This window comes from Myotis davidii, unplaced genomic scaffold (genome assembly GCF_000327345.1).
Source record: "Myotis davidii unplaced genomic scaffold, ASM32734v1 scaffold88, whole genome shotgun sequence".
Lineage (NCBI taxonomy): Eukaryota > Metazoa > Chordata > Mammalia > Chiroptera > Vespertilionidae > Myotis > Myotis davidii.
This window is the reverse complement of record NW_006300377.1, coordinates 100,575-125,030: the sequence shown is the minus strand read 5'-3', so window position 1 is coordinate 125,030 and position 24,456 is coordinate 100,575. Positions and strand designations below refer to the sequence as shown.

Genomic DNA, 24,456 nt, shown 5'->3' with positions numbered 1-24,456 from the left:
ACACTCAGATTCCTTGACAACTGTCCAGCAGGTGACAAGGAAATTTTTATCAGAATTATATTAATCTTTTAGGACCTCTAAAGCAGCAGTCGCCAACCTTTCAGACCTCACAGACCACCAGTGGTCTGCGGACCACCCATTGGCGACTGCTGCTCTAAAGTATCATTATTTTCCAGCACCTTTCTTCACACTGTCGTGCCCGGTGCTTATTTTGGAAAACCATGTGTAGAAGCAATGGTGATACATTTTTGGGAAAAAACTAACCACCCTACACTTTTCATTGTGACCCTTTCTTGCAAAAGTTAACATTATTGTATTAATGGTAACACCTTAGAATGCCACGAATGATGCTTATACCATTTCTGCTCTTTGAATAATAAATTGGAATTCAGCAAGATGATATTAGAATTGTCATTATCAACACCAGCAAATCCATCTCAGGATCTGCTTTATTAAATATTGTATAAAGTAGAATAGAGCTTTTGAGTCAGGCTTAAAGGAAGTTAAGTTAGTCAATTTTATATGCCCCCCATTACTGCTTAGTTGTTTCAGCTCTATTAAAATCTAAATAAAATACTAATGAAATAGTTTAGGTTACTTTTCAAATATGAAAATTTGCACTGTCCTCACTTAGAAATGTATATAGCCTACGGACAGTTAATGAAATAGCGTTGGTCTGAGCCATCTTAGGTAAGACACAGCCCAGATCCAGGGTAGACCTCTGAGCTGCAACCGGTGCTACAACTGCATGTGAACATTCTCTCTGAGCACATAATTAATTCCACAATGTTTATTAACCTTGTAATTGTTGGAAATGTTCTGCTTCTCTATATTTGCCCTGAATGCATGTGTATGTCTGTGTGTTAACTTGTTTGCTTTGCTTTTTTCAGATTCAGTCTGCACCCATCCTAACCCATGAAGATCCCGTTTTACAGCTGAGGAGCTCTTAGGAGTTCTCTTGCAGAGCCCTTCCATTTGTCCTAAAAAGGGGAGAGAGGGCCAGTTTGGGCACCTGTTTGTAAGTGCAGGTGACTAAAATGCCATCAGAAGGTAGAAACTGGTGGAAAATGGTTTCAGAAGGATGGTCAGGAGGACACATCATGCTCAATTGCTCAGTCAGGTGCTTCCGTGTCAGGCAGCTGAGATGAGATCTGGGATCAGGCACAGAAACATATTCCCCCCCTCCCCTTGGGCCTGGCTTTTCTCTTTGATATCAGTGTAGACAACTGAACGACAGCCAGTTGCTAATTTTGGGCACTTTCTTTCTCAAAATAGACAAGCCCCTCATCCCGATTTAAAGGGTGTCTACATTTGTGAGACGTTGAATTTATAAGTCTGCTAAATTATTAAGAAGCTCAATTAGATTATAAATTGTCCAGTTTCTTGATTTATTTTCCTTCTAGTACATCCTTATAATTTTCCATATTTTGACTAATAGGAATTGGTCAGAACCACTGGTTCTGGTAGAGAAATTGGTCAGAACCACTATTTATTATCATCTCTGGCTTTTAAGCATCTGGGCTCTTTGTTCCACTTCTAAGGATAATAACAGCAGTCTGGCAAAGGAGCTCCCAAACCAAAACCTGGGAGCATTCTCACCTGAAATTACCCCTCATTATAATCCAGACCATAGACCCAGATCAACAGATGAGGGGAGCTTTTTAAATATGATTCTGTGCCTTTTCCTGTTCTAGTCTCCCACCAACTTTTCCATCTTAAGCTGTAACCTTGTTTTATATTTCAGGGAGTTACCTTGTTTTTGTAAAACGAGGATTATTAATTGTCTTTTGGCCCCTTTGCATTTTAATTAGACCTTGCAGAAACAGCAAAATACTTGTCATGAGAAACTGGAGGATCTTTGCAGCTGGATAGGACAGGCGGAAAGAGCATTGGTAGGCCACCAAGGTAGAGCCTCCCAGCAGGATCTTTCTGCTTTGCAGAAGAACCAAAGTGACTTGAAGGTCAGTATAAGTTAATTCATTTATTTGCATTTTGTCAACAAATATTTATAAAGGCTTGCTTATGTGCCAGGCACGTGCTTAGTGTTAGCAACATAATGGTAAATAACCCTGCTCACATGATGCTTACAGTCTAGTGAAAGAGATGGATATTATAGATAATCACAAAAATGTACAAATCATTACTATTATACATATAAAGGAAAAGTTACATGAGAACGTATAATAGAGACTCAATCTGGTCTAGGATGTCAGAAAAGATCACCTTGAAGAAACGTCCCTTAACCTGAGAAATGAACGGTGTGTAGGGGTTAAGGAATGCAGGGTGGGAGATGGAAGAGAATATGCAGGCCGAGGACTATGTGTCTGTCTTCAGGTGGGAATGGGATCAAGCACCACATATTCCAGAACTGAGAGAAAGCTAGTTCGGTTGGGCTAAAAAGAACAAAAGGAAGATTAGGAATGATGAGGCTGGAGACGAGGCAGTACCCACACCTTGCTGGTCCTTACAGGCTACAGTGAGGAGAAGGAGAGTAGGAAGGACTCGGCTAGAGTACTGCTGTCAACTCTTCTTTATAGGAGAGTGATCTCTTCGAGGATAACTCATTACAAAATAAAAATCTCTGCTATTCACCATGTTTATGGGTCTCCTTTTTTGTCTTCACTAAATATTTTCTCAGAAATTTCAATTTAAATTTTGCTTAAAAAATTAACTGTTAGCGACATACATCTGTTGCAGATATGTCAATCCCAGTCATTCCACCTTCGTCCTATTAGGTCTTAGGCAACTAAAGTCGAAGGCTCTGCCATTCCTGTTTTCGTGTTTTAGGATTTACAGGACGACATTCAGAATCGTGCCGCCTCATTTGCCAGTGTTGTCAAAGACATCGAAGGGTTCCTGGAAGAGAACCAGACCAAGCTGAGCCCCCAGGAGTTGACAACTCTTCGGGAAAAACTTCAGCAGGCGAAGGAGCAGTATGAGGCTCTTCAGGCACGGACGCGGGTGGCCCAGAAGGAGCTAGAGGAAGTAGTGACCTCAGCCTTACAGCAGGAGACTGAAAAGGTAACCAGACTGCTGTGACACTTGGTACTTTTCAAAAAAGAAAATATTAGCACCTACACAAATGAAAGGTGATGAGGAGGAACTGCCTTACACAGAGCATAGAGTCATGAAAAGGGGCTGTTCCAGGAACAGGTCTGTGAGCCAGTACTTTATTTTCATCAATATTCTGAAGAACTTTAAGTCAGGAATAATTGGTAGGAAGTTTATATTACAAAAAAAATAAAAAATCTGGCATTCTGTGTATTTAGTATTCTGAATAATAGGAAAATGTCAGAAAGAATTTAGTGAGGAAGGTGGTACCCTGGGCAGGAAAATGCAAATGGCATGTGTCTTACATGAATCTAGACTGGTGATCCAGGAGCGTGGGGGGAGTATCTGGGGAGTCTCCAAGCTTTTTCACTGTAGTTTCAGGGAGATCATGGCACTGGGGTAAACCCACGAGAAGGTGAAGTCTCAAATGGTCTTCTGCACCCCACTTGGCACTGGCAGATTGAATTAGAATCCTTTGTCCAGCCATGGACTCTGATGCTAACAGGGAGGTAGAGAAAATAGAAATAAGTTACCTGAAGATGAAGTCTGAACTATGTGAATGTATCCCTTGGCATATCCTTTTTAATCAATTAAAATACTTGAGGAGTCATGAAATCGTTTCAGTACTTGGTGTTCTGTTTGGCAGAGGAAAGGATAGGAGAAGTCTGTATTTCCCTTAGGAAGACGCAGCCAGGTAATTGAGTATGGGGCCTTGCTGGGGTGTCAGGATTAAATCACCTCTTAATAAAATAAGGGCCTTTAAATCCTAGGATTCCCCCCACACACACCTTTTTTAAAAAAATTGATTTTAGACAGGAAGGGAGAGAGAGAGAAACACCAATTAGTTGCCTCCTGTGTGAACCCACAACCTAGGTATATGCCCTCACCAGGAATCGAACCTGTGACCCTGTGGTGCATGGGACAATGCTCCAACCAACTGAGCCACACTGGCCAAGGCTCTCCCTATCTTTTAAAGCAGTAAGATATACACAAAAATCTAGAGATTATTTTCAATAATTATTTTTTCAACAGATTTAGCTGCTTGTTCTTTTTTGTGGGTTCAAAGATTGACTATTCCCAATCTTAGAGCTTCTCATTTTCTTTAGCATAAACAGTTCCCTCTTGACTTCACCTGTAACCTATAATAGCTGAGTATCTAAGGCCTTCTCATTAGACTCCCTTTACTCCTTTCAGAGTAAAGCAGCAAAGGAACTGGCAGAGAACAGGAGTAAGATTGATGCTCTCTTGGATTGGGTGGCTTCAGTGGGGTCACCTGGTGGACAGATGGAGCAGCTGTCAGGAGCTAGCCTGGAGAAAGGCGCCTTGGATACCACTGACGGCCACATGGGCGCGAACCAGGCCTCAGAGAAACTGGACAAGCAGTATGAGAAGATGAAGGTGAGTCTGTTGCTTGCCTCACTGTGCTGGGGACTCTCTTCTGCCCTGATCAAGTCACCAGTACCTCCTTGCTCCTGAATCCAGGGAGCACCTCTCGGTTCATATTCTTTGACGTCTCAGCAGCTTTGGCACTTAAAATACTCACATAGCACTACTTCACATAGCACTCCTCTGCCCTTGATAATCTGTATTCCTTTCCCCCAGGCACCATTTCACATACTGGTGTGCTTTTAACATAGTCCTAGACTTGCTCTCATCTTTCAAAATATACTTTCCTTTGGTAGTCTCATCCATTCATGATACTTCAATTACCGTTTGCACTAAATAATTGCATATATATATTTGTCTCTAGCCCAAATGCTGTCCTGAGCTTCAAGCCATTATATGAATCTGTCTTTCTCTTGACAAGTTGGAATCACAAGCATCTCAAACTGAAAAATGGAATGCCTGTTCATTATAATACCCCTCTCCTGATCAAACACATTGTCCTTCCTATATTAATTGCCTGAATTAGACATCATTCAAACCTCCTTTCCCTGCCTCACTGTCACATATCGAATCAGCCATCAAATGCCATGTTGCTTATATCTCTTTCACAGGCAGCCCACCTCTTCATCTCCGTGGAGATATTATTGTAGTTTAGACTTGTATTATTATAGTGGCTTCTACTGGTCTCCTTGCCTGTAGGCTTTAATCCTCCAATTCATCCCCCACACTAAGTAATCTTTCTAAAATGCTATATCCTTTTAATGGCTTCCTATTTTACTCATGAAACCATTTCTTACTATTTCTCTCTGCTCATTTATTCCTTCATTTAGCAAATATTGAGCATCTGCTATATGACAGGCATTGGAGATAAATCAGTGAACTAACCAGATAAACCATCTCCTGGGACATTAGCTGGCACATGCAGGCACATTATATTGCGTGGTTGAGAGATAATGATATATTCAGGGCACTTTAACACATGCATCACGTATTTCAGTAGTTCTACCTTCCTAGCACAAAAAATTTGGTTTAGCTGGAGTGCTTCTATTGAACGGCGTGTGTGGACCGGTGCCTATTGTGTACTAATGGGATTTCTGCCTCTGGCATGCCATTCTGTGCTTGGGGGGTTCATTGTAGTGTGTCCCCCAAAGCCCTGGCATGGAGCAGAGATGGTTCTGCTGTCCTAGGAGCCTTCCTGACACCTCTTGCTGGTAGCGTCAATCAGCTTGACCAAGTAGTATTTCCATCCTAGGAAGAAAACGGCCTTACTTACAGGTGGATGGGTTGGAGGATGAGAAGGGGGCATCGGGATGGTACATAGACAGGCTGTGGTACTAGATGCTCCTTACTAGTTATTTGAGCAGGATATGTTTCTCACCCCAGCTTCCCTGAGAGGGTGTTGGAATCTGAGGCTATCAGATTACGGTTGATACAGGTTGAAACCGGACAATATTCTGAAGAGAAGTAGGCTTAGTCCTTCTCTAGGTAGGTGCATCAACAATATAGGTAGTTAGGAACACTGAGTGAACTCCCTCTGACTTCTGTTAGACTCGGGAAGAACGTTGTTCGAACAACCACTACTGTCCTTCTTTCACTTCTGTTCCCTGGGAATAGAAAAAAGGTCCATATGGAAGCACATGGAGACAGCACAAATTACCTGTGCTGTCCAGAAACACAGCTCACTCTCATTAATGCATAACTCATTTACTTAATGCATTAATTCCCCTAGATCTTTCCTGTTAGGACAGTCTCCATAGATAATTGACTAATATATTTCATAGCTAAGAATTGGCAATTGTCCCATGTATGGCTCACCCAGCTTATTCTCTCCTACTATTCATGTGGGTAGTTATGAGTTGGCCATTTGTACCTTCTCTTTGACTTAGGATGATTTAGTGAAGAGAGTCGGGTCAACAATTCATCCCTGAACTACCTGCATGACCTTAGTCAGTAGTACATCTTTTTGGTATTCACTTAACCCCATCTTTAATATGGATATTTTATTGTCTTCCTACATTGTAGATTGTGCAGCAAATCAGATGAGACAGTACATGTAAAATATCTTGGAAAACGTTAAGATTCTGTATGTGTCAGTTCAGCTGGAATATGGCATAATGCTTTGAGAGAGAGATTGGTGATTTCTGAGCAGCTATAAAAGTGGCCTATGAAAATCTCTCTCTACTTCTAGTTGTAGACATAACCACATTATTGTGGTGTCCCTGCTAATTGTCCTTTGTTTGGGGGATTTTTTGCCAGGCCCATCACCAAGAATTGCTATCTCAGCAGCAAAATTTCATCCTGGCCACCCAGTCAGCTCAGGCCTTCCTGGACCAGCATGGCCACAATCTCACACCTGAGGAACGGCAGACACTGCAGGAGAAGCTAGGAGAGCTAAAGGAACAGTATGCGACTTCCCTGGCCCAGTCAGAGGCAGGGCTGAAGCAGGTGCAGACACTACGGGATGAGCTGCAGAAGTTCCTGCAGGACCATAGAGAGTTTGAAAACTGGCTTGAACGGTCTGAGAAAGAGCTGGAGAACATGCACCAGGGAGGCAGCAGCCCCGAATCCCTCCCCTCCCTGCTAAAGCGGCAGGGGAGCTTCTCGGAGGATGTAATTTCCCACAAAGGAGACTTGAGATTTGTGACCATCTCAGGACAGAAAGTGTTGGACACTGAAAACTGCCTGGAGGAAGGTAGAGAGCCATCAGCAGCTGGAACCTTAGTGAAGGACAAGCTGAAGGATGCAACAGAGAGATACACTGCTCTCCATTCAAAGGTATGGGAGAGGCTCCTGGCAGCCTCTGGTGAACCGATCGTGGCAGCCCTCACACAACTGTGGGTGGTTTCTGAGACTTAGAAACCTCAGGACACAGGGAATGAGCTAATTTGTATATTGACCACAGATAGAGCGTCTTTATGAGCAGTGCAAAAATGCAAAACATGAAGGCTCACGGCTAGTGCCCGAGCCTAGCAATATCAGCAGTGCGTCTCACTCCCGAGGTGCTGGTGGAGGTGCTTGCTTCTGTATCATGACCAGCCCACAAGGGCTCCTTGGAGACATAGCGCAGGGGGAACTTAAACCCAGTGCACAGTCTGTATTCCTGGACAGAAGCATCGGGGGGAAATCTGTATCTTCCTATCAGAGAACTCCTTTTAGCTCCTGAGGCATAGAATCTAGTCAGTTCTTCTCACCCGTCTTGTGCTTTGTATCAATACCTCTAACCCTCAGAGAGACACTATTCTCAGTCCCATTTCTCTTGCAACCTGATGCATATTTCTTTGATGGCTTACCATACAACTCACTAAATCTTCCCCAGTGTGTAATAGAGTTAAGGTGAATAGAATGGATCAAACGATGAGGAACCCACTCACAAAAAGGTAGTTGCTACTTATCTACCCATGGGCACTACCCCTAACTGCATCCACAGTGAGTTGCCTGTAACAGAGCCCAGACTCTCTCTGGACTATGCCTAGGATGCTGCTGCCTTTGGCCGGGCCTGGCCTAAGCTTTCTTTCCCTCCTTTCTCTGGCACAGTGTACACGACTGGGCTCTCACCTGAACATGCTGCTAGGCCATTATCAGCAGTTCCAGAGCAGCGCTGACAGCCTGCAGGCCTGGATGCAGGCCTGTGAGGTCAGGGTGGAGAAGCTCCTCTCAGATACTGTGGCCTCTGACCCTGGGGTCCTGCAACAGCAGCTTGCAACAACAAAGGTAAGCCAGGACACAGCTGTTGTACTGCTGGCTTACAGCACCCAGAAGTAAAGCAAACACTGGCCTTGAGGTTAAAAACAATGGTTGGGATGCCTTGGACAAGATCTCATTCCTAAATGATTTATTCTAATATCGGGGGCTCTGGTTAAGCTGAGAATATTCTGTGCAGCTTATCATACAGCTCACTCTGGGTTGTAGAGCCAGCTTTGATTCCTCACTCAGATGTTTTTCTTCTGTCCTTTTTCATCAACAAGCAGCAGTTGCAGGAGGAATTGGCTGAACACCAAGTACCTGTAGAAAAACTTCAAAAAGTAGCTTGTGACCTCATGGAAATTAAAGGGAAACCCGCTCCAGACCACAAGCGTGTTCAAGAAACTACAGGTATGAAACAGCAACAGGCATAGTGCTGTCTAAGTCCTAGTGTATACCTCTGTTCCGTAGTTGGGACAATTGTGTTGTACAGGTATCTGGTGCTAGCTGGGTGCTGAGGATATACACGCGAATAGCTCACCCGCTCGTGAACTTCATTCTTATGTCATTGAAGGACCTTTGCAATCTGGCTTCAACCCCTTTCCCCCAGGCATTCTGCCTTCTAGATACACCCTACGTCTTCCCTTTCCCAAATATACTAGTCATTTCTTCATTGCTTTAATCCTGACGTTTTTCCTGTTGCTTAGCTGATAACATTAAATAAGGGCTTCCCATGCATGATGAACTCTTACTCATGCTTCAAGATGTAGCCAAGAGATTGCTTCCTTTGTAAAGTCCTCACCACCACCACCACCTCCCAAAAGAAATAAAAGATAAGAAATAATGGTTTTTCTTTCAGGCCTCTCTAGTACTCCTTTTTTTTTTTTTTTTACTTTTAAAATATTTATTTATTTTTAAATTTTATTTTAGAGATGGAGGAAGGGACAGATAGAGAGAGGGAGAGAAATATTGATGTAAGAGAGATACAGAGATTGGATGTGCCCAACTGGGGATTGAACCTGAAACCTAGATATGTGCCCTGACGGGGAATTGAACCCATGATTTCCTAGTGCATGGGATGATGCTCCCAAACCACTGAGCAACACCAGCCAGGGCAAGTCAATTAAACTTTTTTTTTCCTCTCTCTAGTACTCTTTAGTACCACTATAGCACTTAGGATTTTATTTTCATGGTTAATTGTGCCTTCCTCTGCCTGCCCTCTTTCAGAGTCTTAGGTTTGAAGAAGGCAAGGACTTTATCACACTTATCTGTAGTCCTCAGTATCTAGCACAATTTCTGGCATGTAGTAGGTGCTAAATAAATAATGTTCATGGAATCTGGCTCAAATACTAATGTTCTTTAAGCTTATTACTTCTGTTTGTCTTGATGTCTGTTATAATTAACATGCAACTTAATACATTTTTTTTTAAAGCACAACACAAAAATAGTCTCCACTCTCTCTTTTCATGGCCATGTTTTTCCAGATTCCATACTTAGCCATTTCCAAAGCCTCTCCTCTAGCCTGGCTGAGCGCTCTGCTCTGCTGCAGAAGGCAATTGCCCAATCTCAGAGTGTGCAGGAAAGCCTGGACAGCTTGTTGCAGTCCATCATGGACGTTGAAAAAAACCTGGAAAAGGAACAGGTGGCATCCCTGTCATCAGGAGTCATCCAAGAAGCCCTGGCCACTAATATGGTAAGACCTCTACCCCAAGAGTTTGCATAGAGTGTGTTTGCCATGTTCCATCATTGCATCACTTTGAAAAAGTATCAAGAGAAGAATTTATGATCATGAATCTTCTGATGATGAGACTTAGACATGATGACTAATCCTTGTGAAGATATTGCTATCCAATTTCCAAACCATTGTTAAACTTCAAGAACAATGGCGATAGCAAGGTCATTTGGTGGAATGGGTTAGAGAACTAGGAGGATGAGATATATGATGTTCTGAAGGCTCAGTTCTAATCCTCCAACCCTCCAGAGGAGATAAACGTGTAGTTATTAGAAGTTTGTTTGTGGCTCAGATATCCTAGAATACGTAAGCCAGGAGCTGACACATCTTCTTGATGACAGAAACTGAAGCAGGACATTGCTCGGCAAAAGAGCAGCTTGGAGGCCACTCGTGAGATGGTGACCCGATTCATGGAGACGGCAGACAGCACCACAGCAGCAGTGCTGCAGGGCAAACTGGCGGAGGTGAGCCAGCACTTCCAACAGCTCTGTCTGCAGCAGCAAGAGAGGGAGAGCTCCCTAAAGAAGCTCCTGCCCCAGGCAGAGATGTTTGAACATCTCTCGGAAAAGCTGCAGCAATTCATGGAAAACAAAAGTCGGATGCTGGCCTCTGGAAATCAGCCAGATCACGATATTGCACATTTCTTCCAGCAGATCCAGGTGAGGCTATACCTGCCAAATGGACAGAATAAAGGGAAACGCAGGGCAAGGAAGGGACCAACGTTTACTGAGGACATAAAATGTCAGTCAATATCCTGGAAACTTCACCTACATTATCTTAAAGAATTATCACAACCATCCTGCAATCTAGATATTGTTTGTCCATTTTTTAGAAACATACCTAGATTTATTTTTCGCTCATACTACATATTCAACCTAAATCAGTAGGATACTTAGCTTATCATGGTCAGTCAGGGATTCAAGTTGATGGAAACTTCGTCCTGACAAAGTTTTTATAAGTTTTCACATTTGATTTTAATATGTTGATTTTATATTTGGTAACTTACTGAATTACTTCATTGTTTGATTTAGTTGTATTGTTGACGCTCTTGGATTTTGCAAGTACACTTTCATATAATGTGAAAATGTAGTTTTACATCTTTTTCAATTTTTTAAAATATATTTTTATTGATTTCAGAGAGGAAGAGAGAGGGAAATAAAGAAACATCAGTGATGAGAGAGAATCATTGATCAGCTTTCGCTCTCACGCCCCACTCTGGGGATCAAGCCCACAGCCTCCTGGTTCATAGGTCAACAACCAACCACTGAGCCATACTGGCCAGACTCTTTTTCAATTTTTATGCCACCCATTTTCTTTTACCTATATCTACAATAGTGGGGAGAGTGCCTGTTTTACAGACAAGATAGCCTGTAGAAGCTTAGAGAAATTAAATAACTTAAGAGCACAACCTAGTAAGTGGCAAAGCCGTGATTGAACTTTAGGTCTTTTCTACTCCAGAACCCTCTATTCTTTTCATTCTGTTATACCACCTAGGTATTGTTCATCTTTCAGTGTGTATTCATTTATAAGGATCAGAGGATTTAATACATTTCCTGTTTGCTTGACAGGAGCTCAATTCGGAAATGGAAGACCAACAGGACAACCTTGATACTCTTGAGCATCTGGTCACTGAACTGAGCTCCTGTGGCTTTGCCTTAGACCTATCTCAACACCAGGACAGGATACAGAACCTCAAAAAGGACTTCACAGAGCTACAGAAGATAGTTAAAGAAAGGTGAGTTCCCATATGTGTTGGTCAGTACGGGGAGCTAATTTTTTCTTGCTGTTGAGTGAAGTTATTACCTCACCAGTCATTACCAGAAAAGAACTCTGCTGTGGCCCAGCCGGTGTGGCTCAGTGGTTGAGTGTTAACCTGTGAACCAGGAGGTCATGGTTCGATTCCCGGTCAGGGCACATGCCTGGGTTGCAGGCTTGATCCCCAGTAGGGGGTGTGCAGAAGGCAGCCAATTGATGATTCTCTCTCATCGATGTTTCAATCTCTGCCTCTCCCTTCCTCTCTCTGAAAATTAATAACATTTTTTTTAAAAAAAAAAAAAAAGGAAAGAAAAAAGTCTCTGCTACAGAGGGATACACGATTTGGAAAGTATCTCTTTCAACCAAAGCTACCCAATCTACTTGATGCTTAGTGGTTTTTCTATTACTAAATGATGAATTCCTTCTGAATAATGAGGCTCAGTTCCCTCTCTGTACCATCAAAAGCCCAGGTCACCTGGACCAAACAGAACAAATTTGAGGCAGCAAGCAGGATTGTGGCAGGATTTGAAATAAAGAGAAAAATTGGAGACTTCTCTGACATAATTAAGGGTTATATTGGCACTCACCCTGCTTGTTTTGACAACAGTTATTTTTTATTATTATTAATCCTCACCAGAGGATATGTTTATTGATTTTAGAGAGAGGAAGTGTTACAGAATTTACCAGGCAACAGAAAAATACACAAGAGTACCGGAAATACAGGAAAGACGCATTTATTTTCAGATGTTTCACATGTACTGGTACAGTGACTCAGGGGAGACTGTTTCTCTCCAAATCCTGAGCCAACCAATATGGAGGTACCCATTTGTACCCTTTTGGTTTCTTTGTCCCCCAGATATGGATGGGACTTCCAGACCTTTCCCAGGCTTTGCAGAAAGCCCCGTGTGTTGGGATGGGGGTCATGAGACCACACCTAAAGGCCTGGCCTGGTGCCAGCACTGATAACCCCCCTGGGGATTGTGTATTGTTCATGGTTTATGGCCTCTGTAAAATGGGAGTACTTAGGTAAACAGGTCTTGCAAAACCAGATAATTAAGGAGGGGGTAGTGACTAGACTATAGGCTAACAGGAATGTGCATTAGGTCACTGGCACAGATTTAGATTACTAGCCCCCCAAAAGTGTCTCATTTTCCCCATCAGAAGGGAGAGAGAGAGAACATAAATCCGTTGTCTCCCATATGCACCCCAATCTGGGATTGAATGTGCAACCTAGGTATGTGCCTGATTTGGAATCAAACCCTCAACCTTTTGGTGTACAGGACCAACTGAGCCACCTGGCCAAGGCTTGACAACATTTAAGTTGCTGTTTTTGAAGAGTGTCCGGTTTGGGGGTTTTTTAAGGCAAACATGGGAATATATATGACAAAGGTGGCTGATTTCAGGTCATCAGCTCACTGTTGAAAAGCCATGATTCCTCCACTAGAACACCTCACGTGGACTTAAGAGCTGATTAAGATTTTTCTCTTGGGTTAGCCATAAATATAATCTTGATTTAGCAGATGATGGCCTTAGCGACTAGACGCAGCGGTTCTCAACCTATGGGGGTTGAGAACCTTTTGGGGGTCAAATGACCCTTTCACAGGGTCGCCTAAGACCATCCTGCATATCAGATATTTACGTTACGATTCATAACAGTAGCAACATTACAGTTATGAAGTAGAAACGAAAATAATTTTATGGTTGGGGGTCACAACATGAGGAACTGTATTTAAAGGGCCAGAAGGTTGAGAACCACTGGACTAGAAGAAAGTAGTTGCTCAAATCAATGCAGGTAATTTAGGGAAGGAGAGAGGGATGAAGGCCAGGCAAGCTTTGTTTTTCTTCCCCATTCTGACGCCATTTCCAAACTTAATTCCAAATTGATTTCTCCTTTCTCCTGGATTTATTTTATTTCCTAGTGTATTTACTCTAACTTCTCAGAGCCTCTTGTTTTAGTATTTTCCTTGTTAAAGGAATTAGCATTTTAATTAGGCCTTGAAAGAGTCTAATACCTAAAAAGTATCAGAGCTGGACTTAAGATCCAAAGCCTACATTCCTTCCATTGTATCATAGAACCTAAATAGCAAGCTCCCTGTAGTTTTTCTCCCTTTCACTTTAGCTGAGAGTAAGACTGAAGACTCCTTTCCCCAGAATGTCCAAACAAGGGCAACAGATTCCTTAGTTTGATGCTCTCCTACATTATATGTGGTTGTTTAGCCAAAGCTGCTGTGGAAAAGATGATGGGAAGAAAAGCACTGTTAGGAAATGATTCCTAGAGTCCCAGAATGAACTTAGTTTTAGTTCAAGTTGACTTCACACAGCTTACTTAGCCTGGCAAGTAACAGAACCTCTCCGTTGACAGAGAGGAAGATGCATCGTCTTGCCAGGAACAATTGGATGAATTCCGGAAGCTGGTTGGGACCTTCCAGAAATGGTTGAAGGAACTTGAAGGAAATATTCCACCTGCAGAGACTTTCATGAGTACTAAAGAGCTGGAAAAGCAGATGGAACACCTGAAGGTAGGTGAACAAAAATATCTCCAAGAATTGGGCTAGACAGCAGTTTAGAAGCATGTATGGACTCATTTCCGGTTATGGTGGGAAAGTGGTGTGAGAAATCCAAATTATCCATCTACATTAGAACTGAAAGTCCTACCTACACCTACCCCTACCCAAGCACTGAGCACCAAAAATCTATTTTAAAACCAAAACCAAAAATATAATTTTGGAATAATACCTCTGAAGTTTCAGCTGTTCTTGGATACTTCTCATGCTATGGTAGGTCATAAAAAAACATTTGTAAAAGTCCAGTTCTTGAGTAGCTTAAATTCTCATTGTATGTTTGAGAATTAGATAATTATATGTGAGCAAGTAACAAAACATATGATCAGGAAATCGAGGACATAATTAGTCCGACAGCTAATAAAGGAGATGATATAATGAGATGGTTGGAGGTAGTTTCAAGACTAGGACCCCTTTTGTCCCATCCCTTGCAGAATCCCCTGTACCATTTTTTATTTGTAGTCATTGGGCCTCTGCTTATACCTCTTACACATTCTCCTTTTAATTGAAACCAGCCTCCAAGTAACTCTTATACATTTGTCCCCATTGTCTTAGTAAAGCAGGATGTCTCTTGAACAGATAAGAGTTTGATTGCCTTCACAGAGCTGTTCCAGGAGCATTTGCTGCAGGGAAATTCCCTAGAGCAGAAGTTCCCAGTTTCTTGGTTCACAATACCCTTAGTGCTTCAAGAAATGTTTCATGGCAACACAAGGCCAAAAACAACAATAAAAAAACCTCACTTGCTAAGTGGTCAGGTCCAAACAACTTAATAGTAGTTGTTCACATGGTGTCCAACAGATGTCACTGTATTTCCCTCAAAATTTTAAAATATCCTGTGTCAATACATAGTTCAGTAACTGTAATCCTTTGGAATCAAGCCTGAGTAATAAAGAATTGACAAGCTGAGACTTGATAAGGTTCAGTCTGAAGTTAGGCTGCATGAGCTTGCTAGATGTTCATGGCTCTGGGTCTTCAAATCAAAAGCAGACTAAGTAGATTTCAGGGAACATTAGGAAGGGACTGCAGGCTAGGATATGTCCCAGCTTTGCAAGGAGTAAAGTCTTACTGCTGTGGCAGGCAATCCACATCTCAGAGACAATACAACCCGGTATTTTTGACATAGAGCAGATGCCGTTGTTTCCTAATGGCTTCCTATAGAAGTGAGAGCTTTGACTTCAAACCCAATATAAAGTTCTCTTGAACATACAAAACGTAACCTATGACTCTGTGTATTTCTCTATATCTCAGCATCTCCTCATTTTACTCTCCAGTGACCATTTATTTTTTATTTTTTATATGCATGCTGTTCCCTTTGTCCACCTGGCAAACTCTCAACCTTAACTCAAAGCTTTCCTCCCTCTAGCCAAAGCTAAATGTGTCCTCTTGTGATCTCAGGGTTTACTGACTGTCTGTATTTCTGTAACAGCATTTATCACATTATAATCCAGTAGATAATCTGAGCTCTTGGTTCAGAATTATGTCATTGTCTTACTGTGTATCCGCAGTGTTTAGCATGATGCCTGGCCTATAGTAAATGCTCAATAAACATTTGATGAATGAATGGATGGCATGAATGAAAAGGTCTTGAATATTACAGGAGATCATTCTTTCACACCTTGGCTGTCTAAACCAAGATCTTGAAATGGTTAATATATGTGGATGGTCTCTTAATTCTTATAAAAACTTTAGGGAGTATATGTAGAAGAATGGGTGTCTCTCCTATGAGGAGAAAGCTCCCAGATATTACCTTAGCTGTTTTGTTCTTTAAACAGGGGCTCTTAGATGACTGGGCAAGTAAGGGAACTTTGGTAGAAGAAATCAATTGCAAAGGCACTTCTTTAGAAAATCTCATCATGGAGATCACAGCACCTGATTCCCAAACCAAAACAGGTGAGTTCAAGCTCTTAAAAATGTAGTGAATAAACTTCATTCTTTGCATTGGCCCTTGTAATGATCTCTTTAAGAAAAGTCAGAAACAAGGTTGGATATGGGAACAAATGTGCATTGGGGAGGGGGTCCATAAAGTAGTCTTCCCCCCTCAATCTGATCTATTTTCCATTTTCTATATAAGAGTACTCCATTTTGGAAAATTCCTTCCCATGATAGGGAAAAGAGACTTGTTGGCCCACTTGTTGGTCCAGTTAAAATTGGATTTTCTAACTTGAAAATTTTCTCTTTTATATGTGGGAATAGGATGGCTATGCACATCTTTAAATTGGGGTCAGCCTTAGATGGTATAAGCATGGTTTCTTGAGAGAGGATGGATAGCCTATATAATAAAAGCCTAGTGTGCTAAGTGTCCAGTTGTCCGGTCATCCATTCAACCAATCAAAGCATAATATGCTAATGATATGCTAAGGTCACTCAGCCGTTCGCTATGATGTGTACTGATTACCAAGGGGCAGACAGTCAACCGGTCGACCAGTCACTATGATGTGCACTGGCCATCAGGGGGCAGACAGTCAACCAGTTGACCAGTCGCTATGACATGCACTGACCATCAGGGGGCAGACACTCGCACCGGTAGGTTAGCTTGCTGCTGGGGTCTGACCCATTGGGACTGAGTGAGATGGGCCGGACATGCCCTGGAGCCCTCTCACAATCTCTCCCTGGCTGGCCAACCTCCCACATCCCTCCCTGGCCCGAATCGTGCACCAGTGGGGTCCCTAGGCCTGACATGTGCCCTCTCGCAATCCGGGACCCCTTGGGGGATGTCGGAGAGCTGGTTTCAACCTGATCCTGCAGGCCAGGCCGAAGGACCCCACTGGTGCACCAATTTGTGCACTGGGCCTCTAGTTTAAGAAATAATATTGGTATTCCAGGGACTGGTACATTTCTTGGAAGTGGACATAAAGATTGTGCCAGATACGTGAACAATCAATCTCTGGCTGCAAATTCAGTCTTTTAAACAAATCCACTATGAGCTCGTGACTTAGTGGTTGCTAATTGGTATCTCATAGGTTTTATTACCAGACTATGTTAATGTACCCCTATAGTTGCTTAAATAGTATGGGAAAGATGACCTTTTCTTTCCTCCTGAGAATGGCTACTTTTCTGTTGTATCCTAAAGTTTAAAGATGTCTTGTCACTAACTAGAAGTTAAAATTGAATTGGGTTCAATATTGTATTATTTAAAATATTGACATTTCAGGAATTGATTATTTTTTTTATATTCTAACACATAAACCTCTAAATTTAATGACTTGTTGGTGTGTGACTATATCAGGAATTGGCAAAACTTTTTCTATAAAGAGCCAGATAGTATATATTTTATGCCTGTGGGCCATATGGTCTCTGTCACATCTACATGCCTCTGTCATTGCAGCACAAAAGCAAGCATAGATAACATATGTGTATGGGTGTGGCTTTGTTCCAGTAAAGCTTTTTGTGCAGAAACAGGCAGAGGGTCAGATTTGGCTGGTAGGCTATGGTTTTCTAACTCCTGGACTAGATCACTGCTTTTTCAAACTTTTTAAAGCATTATAATCTTTTTTTTTTTAATTTAAATCTCACACTGCAGAAAACAAAAATGATATTTTGTTGGCATAAGTTTCCCTTATAAGTTATTTTGGTATTCATCTGTTATGAAATCCATTAATGGGGAATATTGAGACTATCATTGTGGATATAAAAATTTGAAAAAGGATTATTAAATGACAGCCTTATCATCTGATTTATTTCTAAATTTTGTTTGGTTGCATTGCATCTAGAAACTGTAGTTCACATAGATAAACAGTTGTAAATGATGACAAATGTTTTTAAAAGTTCACTTTATAATTTCAGAGTACTCTCCGATTAAAATGACCTAGAAGCTTGAAAGTGATGTAGTAAGACATTCTTTTTCAAAGTTAAATCACCAAGAATATTCAATGAGAGCTCTCATTTTTACCTTAAATATAGAAAGACAAAAAGTTTGTCTTTCTATATTTAAGGAAGTGTTAAGAATTCTGTTATTACATAATTCTACCCTAATGTGTGTCTACTCTTAGAAGATGTGCCTCCACCTTTTTTGACATTTTATTTAATGTAATACGCATATCCTATGGATGTTTTTCTTTGGACACGAGTGGACCTGTGTAGGTTTGAATATTGTAAAGTGTTAGTGAAGAGCTGCAACCTTGCAATCAGTGACACACAGAAAGAACCTTAAAGGTGCATAGAGGTGCAGGAGCTTCTTTATTGCCCCCCTCGCCTCCAATATCATACAATTGGCCCTTAGTATTCACAGGTTCCTTATCTGTGATTGCACCAACTACAGATCAAAACTGTTTTTAAAACGTATTATGTTGTTGCTCACATGTGCTGTGTAGTTGGGCCAAAGATGGTTGCTGTACTGAATATGTACAGAGGTTTTTTTCTTGTCATTATTCCCTAAACAATACAGTATAACAACTATTTACATAGCATTTACATTGTATTGGGTATTTTAAGAAATCTAGAGAGTATTTAAAGTATACAGCAGAATGTAGGTTATATGCAAAGACTCTGCCATTTTATATAAGGAACTTGAGCGTCCTTAAGTTTTGGTGTCTGTGGAGGTCCTAGAACCAATCCCGTGCAGATACTGAGGGATGTCTGTAATTGGTTGTATCTAGTGGGTTAAGGATATGGTTGAACACAATTGAACATGCATGCTTTATTGCCATTTCTAAGTAGTTAGAAATATATTCTGAATATTACGGTGAAGCCGAACATTTACAGAGTCCCTCCTGAGGTGCTTTGAAAATCAGTTTGAAATCACTAGCCTGAGCATTCTCAAAGTTCTCTTCCAACTCGGAAAAATCATGAATATTCTAGTTCCTTACATTTGAATAGTTCTTTTTGTTTCATAAAGTGCGTTCACGTACATTACCTCACTATCTTTGTCCAGCAACCCCGTGAGAGTTGACAGGAAAAGTAGTATTGTCTTCAGATCCAGGGAAGAATCTGATGTCTGTCCATGGACTAGAGCTCCCATACTGAGTTAGTGACAGTCTTGGCTAGAAACTTCTCCTAATTACGAGTCCAGTTTCTTCCTGGCTATCACCACGCTGTAATGGAAGATGATCTTTCTGTTTGGTTCATTTTTCATTGAAAATACACTAATGTTAACATTTAAAAGTTTTATAATGACTATTTTTAATATAACTGCACATGACTTTTTCCACAGTGAAATCAGTACACAGGAGAGTTTTATTCTGTTCTTTTACTGTAACATTATATCACAAATATTCTTCAGAATTTCTGTGTAATCTTTATAATTGCATGATGATCTGGTCTTTTTCTTAGGAAACTTCTCTGAAATACAGGAGTAAACTTGGGGAGAATATAGCTGAAATTGTGGTAATTAGAAACAGAACCAAAGACCCACAGCAGGATTCATGGGAATGCTTATGAGCCAAACTTATTGGCACCTCAAATTTCTTTTTTCTGGTGGAGATATGGGAGCAGAAAGTCATGAAAGATAGGGAATCTTCCTTTTTTAAAAAAAAAATACATATAGCCGAAACCGGTTTGGCTCAGTGGATAGAGCGTCGGCCTGCGGACTGAAGGGAATTGGCTGCCTCCTGCATGCCACCCACTGAGGATCAAGCCTACAACCCAGGTATTTGCCCTTGTCCGGAATCAAACCTGGGACCCTTCAGTCCACAGGCTGACACTCTATCCACTGAGCCAAACCTGCCAGGGTGGGAATATTCCTTTTGAAACAATAAAAGAAGGGCTCATTTTAATGTCTTTATTAAAAGAATGCTGCTTTTTATGTCCTTGACTGTACTTTTCATTTTTATTATGTTGAAGGACATTGATATTAAAGTTGAACCTTTTGGGCGTTAATTATAAATCCTCATTTCAAAGTATGTCAGATACTGTTCTAAGGACTTAATAATTTTACCACTCCATGCTTCACAAAATTAGGGCAGGGCCCAAAGAATTTGGATTTCCTCTAGAAAGGATTAGGGATTATTACTGCCAAAGAGCTGAAACACCTCTAGTGACACTTTGTGGCCTGGCAGCTAAAATGATTTGTCTCTTCCCATGAGTATGTTGTCTTGTGCTGTGTTAACTTCCTGATAACCTGAGCTTAAAGTGAGTGCCAAAGAACAAATTCAGTGCTTCTATGTATTCCTAACACGTTTGTCTTGCCCTGTTTGTCTCTCTGTCCTTCTGCTCAGGTTCCATATTGCCCTCTGTAGGAAGCTCTGTAGGCAGTGTAAACGGATACCATACCTGCAAAGGTGAGAATGCCATTTCAACAGTGCCTCTGTGTTGTGTGTTTTAGGACAGTGTTCATGTTTGCATCTGTGTGTGTTTCCATATGTGTGGAAGTACTGCTGCCAGGATGGGTATGAGGGTAAAAATCTAGGGAGGAGCATGTGATGCCTCTTTGTTTGCTAGTGACAGCCTAACAGGTTGGCAGCCAGTGAAATAAAGCTACTAATGAAACAAACTGGACCATTAGATAAGACCAATAAGGAGAGACCTTGAAGGTAATATATGTGAATCTTTGAATTATAAAGAAACTATACAGGATAAGTAGTCTAGTGTAGCCTTCAACCTCCCAATTAGGTGACTTTTTTGTAGTTTAGAGAAAAGGGAGCAGAAGAATGCCCCAAATCCTTTGCTTTCATCATCTTGTTCCCATGTTTATTTAGCATTTTATTTATACATCTGAGTATATAATGCCAAAGTCAGAGTAGATGAATGAGAACTCTCTTGCTCTGTGTATGTAAATAGGAATTTTTATGTGATTTAACAGGAAGACAATTTCTCATTCTATAGAAGGAGTAGGCGAGGTGCTTAGTCCTGATAAGTACTTTAGTAGTCAGGAACCAATGGGGTTGCTCAGGGAACTATTCCCAATCTGATTTCTGTTTCTATCATATTAGATCTGACTGAGATTCAATGTGACATGTCAGATGTAAACTTGAAATATGAGAAACTTGGGGGAGTACTTCGGGAACACCAGGAAAACCTTCAAGCTGTCCTCAGCAGAATGCAGGAAGTTCACAAGGAGGCAAGCTCAGTGCTGCAGTGGTTGGAATCCAAAGAGGAAGTCCTAAAAGCCATGGATGCCTCTTCATCTCCAACCAAGACAGAAACAGTGAAAGCCCAAGCTGAATCTAACAAGGTACTGTTTCCATTAGCTGCATCTCAGACACTAAAAGGAAGGGACTGTTATACCAGTGTTCCTGCCTGAGCCCAGGGACCTGAGATGAGACATGGCCAACCACCTCGGTCATGATGAGCCGCATGGTTGACTTTCAAATGTTTAATATACCTAAACTCTCCTAGAGAAGTATCTTACCTATGAAGTTAGAAATTGTTATAAGTCAGATGTTCAGAAATCAAACCAGGTGTGTTTTCAAGGAGAATAGCCCTCCTCAAAAGCATGAGCTCATTGAGAATGGGATCTCGTTTTCTGTATGATGCTGCAAACCAAACCATCCTCAACCAGGCGGCTTTCCAACTCTTGGAGGGCTCTAAATAGCGATTGCAGTATGTGCTTAAGATTGACATTTCAAACTAAGAGAATATCAGAAGGAATAAAGCCATATAGAAAATCCTGTAAAATTTTTTTACCAAATTTTTTTGTATTCCAATTGAGCATAGCACGTGATCTCCAACTGCATAAACGTCGTCATTATCATCATGATTGGATCGTGACACTTTTAGATTATTGGGATTAATACTTCCTCCTTATTGGGTTCTACTAGTGTGTTGTACATAAAAGAAATTCGGTTCTGCTATTTAGATTTTCATTTTAAAGTAAAAGTTGAAGTAGGAAGTTTAAGGATCTTAAAATCACTGGGTGGGAGGGAGCAAAAAAAATCACTAAATAAGTTACAGATAGAATCAGACGTAGAGCCTGTAATTGCCGCCCTATCTTCCAGTCATTTTCTTCACACTCACATCTTGGTTTCCTGTCCAGAAATCTCATGGCATCATGATGTTCTTTCTCCTAGGCCTTCCTGGCTGAATTAGAACAGAATTCTCCAAAAATCCAAAAAGTAAAGGAAGCCCTGGCTGGATTACTGTTAACATATCCCAACTCACAAGAAGCAGAAAACTGGAAAAAAATGCAGGAAGAGCTCAGTAAGTTATCACAGGGATGCTACAGATTCATCTGTCCAAATTGCTTATCTTCAAAGCAAATGCAGAATTTCAGCACATTGTGTAAAGTGGGAATTATTGTTAGTTAATTTTCATAAGCAAACAAGAGGCCCAGATCAGGATAGAGAGTGAGCTTGATATGGAAAAAATTTGGAGATTCCATTCAAAGTGGCAGAAGTTTGGCTTTCTTGGGCAAGTCAAAATGACAATCTGCTGGGATCAAGAACTAAAGAGAGTACTGATGATAAAAATGAAAAAATGGGAAATCTAAATAGTCAGTGAAAGGATAGATAAATTATGCTGTGTTCATATTGAACTATAAATTATGTAGATAAATATTAGTATGAGAAAAACATTGGTATCAAAGATGTTTATAATATAGAAAGTTTTCAAAACAGGCTATAAAATAATATCTATATAAGACATTTTATGTGTGTGTATATGTAGCTCAATTTTATCACATGTCTAGTTTCTTGTGACCATCACCATAATCAAGAGACAAAACTGTTATTTTAGTTAAAATTAAATTACGTTATTTTTAACTTTACAAATATTTAAATAATGCACTAGAGGTCATTTCCTGTAGTTTATTTGAACATAATTTAGGGATCAGGACTGTGGCTGATGAGAGTAAAGGAATGCATTTTCCCATTTCCTCTGTACAGACTCCCGATGGGAAAGGGCCACAGAAGTGACAATGGCTCGGCAAAGGCAGCTAGAGGAATCTGCAAGTCATCTGGCCTGCTTCCAGGCTGCGGAAGCCCAGCTCCGGCCCTGGCTGATGGAGAAAGAACTGATGATGGGAGTGCTGGGGCCCCTATCTATTGACCCCAACATGCTGAATGCACAAAAGCAGCAGGTCCAGGTGAGCAACATCACTGAGTGCTTTAGAGCAAAGAAGTGGGGTCATATAAACCTGGGTTTGAATGCAGCTTCAGTAGGTAGATTTCATATGGCCGTGTCATGTCATTTAACCTCTCAGAGTCTCATCTCCTCCCTATAAGTGAGATATTTCTTTCTTTCTTTTTTTAAATCCTCAACTGAGGGTGTTTTTTCCATTGATTTCTAGATAGAGTGGAAGGGAGAAAGGAGGGGCAAGGAGAGAGAGAGAGAGAAAAAAAGAGCAAGAGAGAGAGGTGAGAGAGACACATCTATTGGTTGCTTTCCACTTGCACCTCAGCCAGGGCTGGGGATGGAACCTACAACTGAGGTGTGCCCTTGACCAGTAATTGAACCCGGGACCCTTCCGTTCATGGCTGATGCCCTACCACTGAGCAACCGGCCAGGGCTAAGTGAGATATTTCTAACATCTTTATCATGGTGTCTGTCAAATAGTAAATAGTCAGTAACTGTATTATTAATATCATTAGCAGGCAGTAACATCAATAGATGTGAAAATGGGAACTTCTAACTAAATTGTAGAATCATATTTTACTTATAATCCCCAGTGGTAGTCAGTAGTCATCCACATTACTTAATGCAATGTCTTATATCACCTAGCTCTACTTAAAATTTTTCTGCTGATCAAACTAAAAAAAAATTGATTTAAGTGCCAAACATCATAGAACTTTAGGTGGGTCAAATTAATGCATTTCCAATGAAATTCTGCCTAGAAGCTTCCTTTGTTCTACATTCCACCCCAAACTTGTTTCATTTCTTCTCACCATCCACCAAGTCCCTTAAATTAAGACCTAAGTGTAGTTTTTGAAGGAACTCTTTCTTTTAGCCCCTGAATCCAATTAATTATCAAGCCCTTTTTAATGCATTTACAAGTATTTTTCTAAGCCAGTGGTTTTTTGACTTTTTAAGTCTCAAAACCCTCTTTTTTAAAAAAATATTTTATTGATTTTTAGAGAGGAAATAAGAGGGAGGGATAGAGAGTTAGAAACATCAATCAGCTGTCTCCTCACACCCCCCACTGGGGGATGTGCCCACAACCAAGGTACATGCCCTTGACCGGAATTGAACCTGGGATCCTTGAGTCCACAGGCCGACACTCTATCCACCGAGCCAAACCGGCTAGGGCTCAAATAGGTTATTTTAAAAACAACACATAGCCTGGCCAGTGTTGTTCAGTAGTTGAGCATTAACCTGTGAACCAGGAGGTTAAGGCACATGCTGTGGTTGTGGGCTCAATCCCCAGTGGGGCATCTAGGAGGCCACCAATCAATGATTCTCTCTCATCATTGATGTTTCTAT

General features: G+C 41.1%; 1 protein-coding gene across 21 annotated transcripts in view; it reads left to right on the top strand.

Moving 5' to 3' along the window:
- The window catches only part of MACF1 (microtubule-actin crosslinking factor 1), a 273,897-nt gene that overhangs the window by 158,399 nt on the left and 91,042 nt on the right, over positions 1–24,456 (top strand). For 18 of the 21 annotated variants that reach the window (XM_015572803.1, XM_006777255.2, XM_015572798.1 and 15 more), the window contains 15 exons: positions 1,812–1,961; positions 2,788–3,021; positions 4,246–4,449; positions 6,694–7,212; positions 7,972–8,148; positions 8,406–8,529; positions 9,603–9,811; positions 10,192–10,509; positions 11,419–11,585; positions 13,968–14,124; positions 15,939–16,056; positions 20,319–20,381; positions 21,033–21,274; positions 22,110–22,239; positions 22,923–23,122. In XM_015572803.1, coding sequence (XP_015428289.1) covers positions 1,812–1,961; positions 2,788–3,021; positions 4,246–4,449; positions 6,694–7,212; positions 7,972–8,148; positions 8,406–8,529; positions 9,603–9,811; positions 10,192–10,509; positions 11,419–11,585; positions 13,968–14,124; positions 15,939–16,056; positions 20,319–20,381; positions 21,033–21,274; positions 22,110–22,239; positions 22,923–23,122 — 3,012 coding nt within the window. The remainder of the gene's footprint in view (positions 1–1,811; positions 1,962–2,787; positions 3,022–4,245; positions 4,450–6,693; positions 7,213–7,971; positions 8,149–8,405; positions 8,530–9,602; positions 9,812–10,191; positions 10,510–11,418; positions 11,586–13,967; positions 14,125–15,938; positions 16,057–20,318; positions 20,382–21,032; positions 21,275–22,109; positions 22,240–22,922; positions 23,123–24,456) is intronic. The other 3 variants (XM_006777256.2, XM_015572801.1, XM_015572790.1) reach the window with 1 other exon arrangement.